The sequence below is a fragment of the Emydura macquarii genome, unplaced genomic scaffold, assembly GCF_026122565.2.
Source record: "Emydura macquarii macquarii isolate MOO-44397 ecotype Brisbane River unplaced genomic scaffold, CSIRO-AGI_Emac_v2 contig_968, whole genome shotgun sequence".
Classification (NCBI taxonomy): domain Eukaryota; kingdom Metazoa; phylum Chordata; order Testudines; family Chelidae; genus Emydura; species Emydura macquarii.
Window position 1 is genome coordinate 13,156,261 of NW_027131105.1, and position 4,781 is coordinate 13,161,041.

Here is a 4,781-nt window from a genome sequence, read left to right on the forward strand (position 1 = left end):
GGGCGGGGAGACAACGCGCTCCGCTCCCGAGAGACGCGCGGGACGAGGGGGGAAAGGTCTCGAAATCCAAGTGGTTGGAGGGGAGACACGCCCCGCCTCCCTCGGGCCGGGCTGGAGGAGCCGCTCCCCCCCCCCCCCCCCCCCCCATCGCTGCGGGGAACGGGACTGTTACCCTCCCCGCCCACCGTCTCCGTTCACGCGCCAAGCACATTCCCCCCCCCCCCGACGATATGGACCCGCCCGCGCGCGCTCAGCCCCTCCCCCCGCCCCCACACCAAGGAAGAGCCAATCTCAATTCAAAGGTTTAAACGATTTATTGAACAACAGAAAAGGCAATTAACGCTGCATCCTGAACACGTGGTACGAGCGCGTCGGGGGCGGGTAACCCCGGCACGAGCCCAACCGGCGTCAGCCCCGCAACGGCGGGACAGGACTCGCACGGCGGCGGCAGTCGAACTGCTGCTCGGGTCGCGTGGGCCCGCGCGCAGAACGCCGAGCCCTGCCCGTCTGCGTGCTCCGCGGCACGGGCTCACCGGGGGTGGGGGAGGGGAGGCAGCCGGGGAGTCGCCCCGGGTGGCCCCAGACGCCACTGTAGCAAACTGGCGCCTCACTGCTCGTTTCCATGACGCCGGAGCGAGACCCAATGGAGGGCGTCCGCCCAGTTCGAAACATTCTGGAGTAGCCACACACAAAAACACCCCGCCGCTCCCCCCCACCCCGCTGCAGAGCAGCCACGGTCGGGGTACCGGCGGCGGGCGCTGCGCGGCCACGTGGGGGGCACGCCCCCCCCCCGTCCTGCCGGGGGCGGAGCAGGAGAAAAACAAGCGAAGAGGCGGCTTCGAAAAACAGGCACCGCTACCATGGAAACAAGACGGGCGGGGCCCAGCCCGGCACATCTGGGGCTGCGGCGGGGCGGGGGTGGCTCGCTCCGTCCAGCTCCGAAAACCGCCGGGATGGGCTGCGCGGCTGGGGGGGGGGGCAGCAAACCCCGTGTCCCTGCGCGCGTCGTCAGCTACAGAGCGAGGCCAGCAATACACACACAACGCGGACAACCCGGGGCTGTCCGCAGAGCAGAGTCCGTGTCTCGGGGCGCAAAGCCCTGGGCGGCTGGGGAGGGGGGAAGGGACGGGAAAGGGTCTCTCTCTCTCCCCGCCCCAACCGACGTGGCGGGGCGCCCTGCTCCCCCCGCTTGTCTCACGCCTTCCTGCTCTTCAGCGCCTTGGGCTTTGCAGACTTCTTCACCTTCTTGCCCCCCGGCGAGGCGGCTTTCTTGGTCGGCTTCTTGGCTTTGCCCTTGTCTTTCCTGGCGGGGCCGCTGCTGCTGCTGCCGGCGCCTTTCTTGTGCGACTTCTTCTCGGGCTTCTTGCTCTTGGCGGCCGGCTTCTTCTCCGCCCGGCGGGAGGTGGAGGCCGCCACCTTCTTGTGGGACTTCGGGGCGCTGCTGCCGGCGGCCCCCTCGCCGCCCCCTTCCAGCTTCTTCCGATTCAGCTTGAAGGAGCCGTTGGCGCCGGTGCCCTTGACCTGCAGCAGGGTGTCGTTCTGCACCAGCGCCTTGATGGAGTACTTCAGGTAGGTCCGCCCGTTCTGCTGGTCGAACCAGGCCACCTTCTTGGCCTCATTGTAGATCTTGGCCAGCGAGGAGCCGTTGCGCTCGCCCAGCTTGCGGATGGTCTCCACCACCAGCTGGCTGTACTTGCCCGGCTGGTTCTTCTTCTTGTTGTTCTTCTTCTTCTTGGAGGGCGACAGGGACGAGCCCCCGCTCTTGGCTTTTTTGGCGGCCCCTTTCTTCTCCGGGGCCAGGGGCGCTTCCTCCGCCTCGGTCAGAGGCAGGTCGGCTTCTTCCAGCTCCACCGACATGCTGGCTGGGAGGGGCGGGGAGCGTCTGCAGGGAAAGGGGGCCGCGGCAAAAGCGGGGCAGCGAGGGACACGCGCCGGAGCCGCGGTTCCTGCTTTGGGCTCGAGCAGACGAGAGCGGCTGGTGCTGCGAGCAGAGAACCCGAAGCCGCTCGCTCCGCTCCCGCGCGGAGATGATGCGATCCGCCTGCTGCCTGGGCGGGCGGGCTCCGAGGCAGCTCTTTATATGCACAATGAGCGGACCACGTTGAGAACAACAACAGCCTGGGCCAGGGCCAGCTCCAACTTGTGCTTTTTGGAGCCCCTTTGCGGGGCTCTAGTGCCCAGGCCCGACAGCCCAGAGCCGAGGCGGCCCCGCAGAACTCTGCTCCTGACGGTGCTTGATCCCGCTGTCCTGCAGCCGGGGCGCCCTGGGCCCGAAAAAGGTCCCCCAGAGGCGATTTAAAGGGCGCACCCTATGCTGGGGAGAGAGAGAGGAGGGGGGCGCCCCGAATAGGGGGGTCTGGACTGCCCAGGCGGAGGCACCCGGCCCCACCACCCCACGTGCTGGGTAGCGAAGAGGGGGGACCTGGGCTGGGTCCCCTCTGCGGGCGGCGGGGTTCCCCGGCGGCTGCGCTGGCCCGGGGTTAATTTGTTGTAACTAACACACTGGACGCCCTCACGTGGTCGACAGCAGCAGCACTGAGCGGGCGAGACGCTTCCATGGGGGTCCCCGCCCGATATGGAGGGGCCGAGGTTCGCAGAAGCCATTGGGGTCTCCGCGCCCAGGACCCTGCTGCTATAGGGACCCCCCACCGGGCAGCTGAGCGGCCTCACCCCATGTGTGTCTGGGGATGGTTAGCCGCCCTCTCCCCCTGCGGAGGCGCTGCTGGCGCCTACATTAAAATACAGGGGTCTGGGGAGGCAGGAGCCCCGGACCGTCGCGGTCGAGGGAGGGTGCAGGGCTGCGGGCTGCAGACTGGGGGAGTCCCAGGGCATCTGTGGGGGAGCGAGGCGGGGGGGTGTATGGCCGGGACCATGCTGCGAGGGGTAGAGCTGTCTGGTGCGTCGCTCTGCAAAGCGGGGCTACTCCCCCTCCCGCGTGGGTGTCTGGGCACTCCTGCGCCATGCCCACGGGACGGGGCGCGCTACCTGCTCTATCGGCAGTGAGGGACGGACAGAGTGATGCGGGCTGCCCTATGGGGCTGCCGGGGGAAGGGGAAAGATCGTGTCCCACCTCCCCCCGGCGCGTCCCATTGGGGGGGGGGGGGGGCGGGTGAATTTAGGACAATTTGGGACACGGCGGAGCTGAGCCTTTTGTTTCAGGCGGGCGGGCACTTTCCCCATCTCCCCGCACGTGATGCTGGCAGGGGTCGGCGGCGCCCCCCTCCTCCCCCCGGCTTGTGGGGCGCGGGGCACACTGCAGCTCCTGAGGGGACCGGGGGACTCGGTCCCCTCCGACGCGCTCCGCCTGGGGAAGGCAGGCACTGCCCAGGCAGGGGGCCGGGCCGGGGTGATGCAGAGGGCATGGGCCGTGCGGGCAGAAAAATCACTAGCCTTCTCAGCCGCTTCCACCGCCCCTCCCCCCAGGAAGGCGCGTGTGGGGTGTGCAGCGAGGCGGCCCGCCCCCGCTCTGCCTCGAGCCACCTGGGAGGGGAGGATACGGCGGTGACCTGCCAGCTGTCACCCGGCGCGCGCTGAGCTGGGTCATGCCCCACACCCACCCCACCGCCACGAGCGGGGCGCAGCGGGAGCTGCTGCGGCCCCTGCAGGTGGGCGTCGGGCGCTGCTCGCGGACAGGGAGGGGCGGGGGCGCTGCGGGGCTCGCGCGGCACAGAGCTTGAGCGGGGAAAGCGGCGACTCCCCGCCACAAGGGGTGAGGGCGGGACCCGCCGCAACCTCCCCCGCAGTCAGGGGCGAAAGGAAAGCAGCTTCGCTCGCCCCTCCACTGCACCCCCCGGCCCCGCCTGCGTGAGGAGCAGCGTCCCCCCCCCGCCCCAAATTCCGCCACGCCGGCGCCGGGGGAAATTTAGCAACCCCCCCCTTTCCGTCTGCCCCCCACTGCCTCTTTCCCGCCTCGTCTGCCCCACCACCTCTCTTCCGCTTCCCCTCTGCCCCGCCACATCCTCCCTCCCCTCTCCCCACCGCCTTCCTTCCCCTCCCCCTTCCTGTCTACCCCGTCCCCTCCACTCGTCTGCCCCCCACTCCCCAGCTCCCTTCTGCCTTCATCTGTCTGCCCTGCACCTTCCCTACCTTTGTTTCTGCCCCCACGTCCCACCCCTTCTATTCCTGCCCCACTCCTCCGCTCCCTTCAGCCTCTATCTGCCCACACCCCTTCTGTTCCCTTCTGCCTTCTCCAGTTCTGTTCCTATCTACCCTCACCTCCCTCCACTTCCATCTCTCCCCACTCCTTCTGTTCCCTTTTGCGCCCCTGCTCCTATCTGCCCCCACATCCTCTCTCTCCTTCCCTCATCTGTCCCCCCAACACGGGCCTCCACTCTGCTCTACTCCCCTCTGTGCATAGAAACACCCCCTCTTCCATATTTTCTCTTCTTTCCTCCTGCACCCATTGCACTTTTCCTCTCTTTGAATAGCACAGTGGGATTCAGATGGCTCCCTGGAAGGTGCCATGCTCTCTGGGAGGGGAGAAGGGATCCCAGATTAGGTCACCAGCTTCCCCCCACACACACAACATGCCTTGCTACTTGCCACTGACTCTAGAAGTAGTGCATGCCCTCTTATGGTAATTTTGTAACCTTTCTAGAGTATCTCACAACAAACTGTATCTTGTTGCCTTAGGTCCAGAAAAGGTGTCTCAGAAGCTGGGAGTCTGTCCCAGCCCTTCATGCCATGCCTCCATCCCCAACTCTGCTTTCCACAGTCACTGCCCATCAGACAAAGGGGAAACAAGGAAAGGAAAGGGGGCCATATAACCCTTCCCAGATCTA

At 67.1% G+C, this 4,781-nt stretch overlaps 1 protein-coding gene across 1 annotated transcript; it reads right to left on the bottom strand.

Annotated features, from left to right (window-relative positions):
• Nucleotides 1-295: 295 nt before the first annotated feature.
• H1-10 (H1.10 linker histone) lies at nt 296-2,066 on the bottom strand. Its single transcript, XM_067544260.1, has one exon. It carries the CDS (start codon nt 1,855-1,857, stop codon nt 1,195-1,197), a length of 663 nt encoding a protein of 220 aa, XP_067400361.1. The 5' UTR covers nt 1,858-2,066; the 3' UTR covers nt 296-1,194.
• Between the last annotated feature and the right edge of the window lie 2,715 nt (nt 2,067-4,781).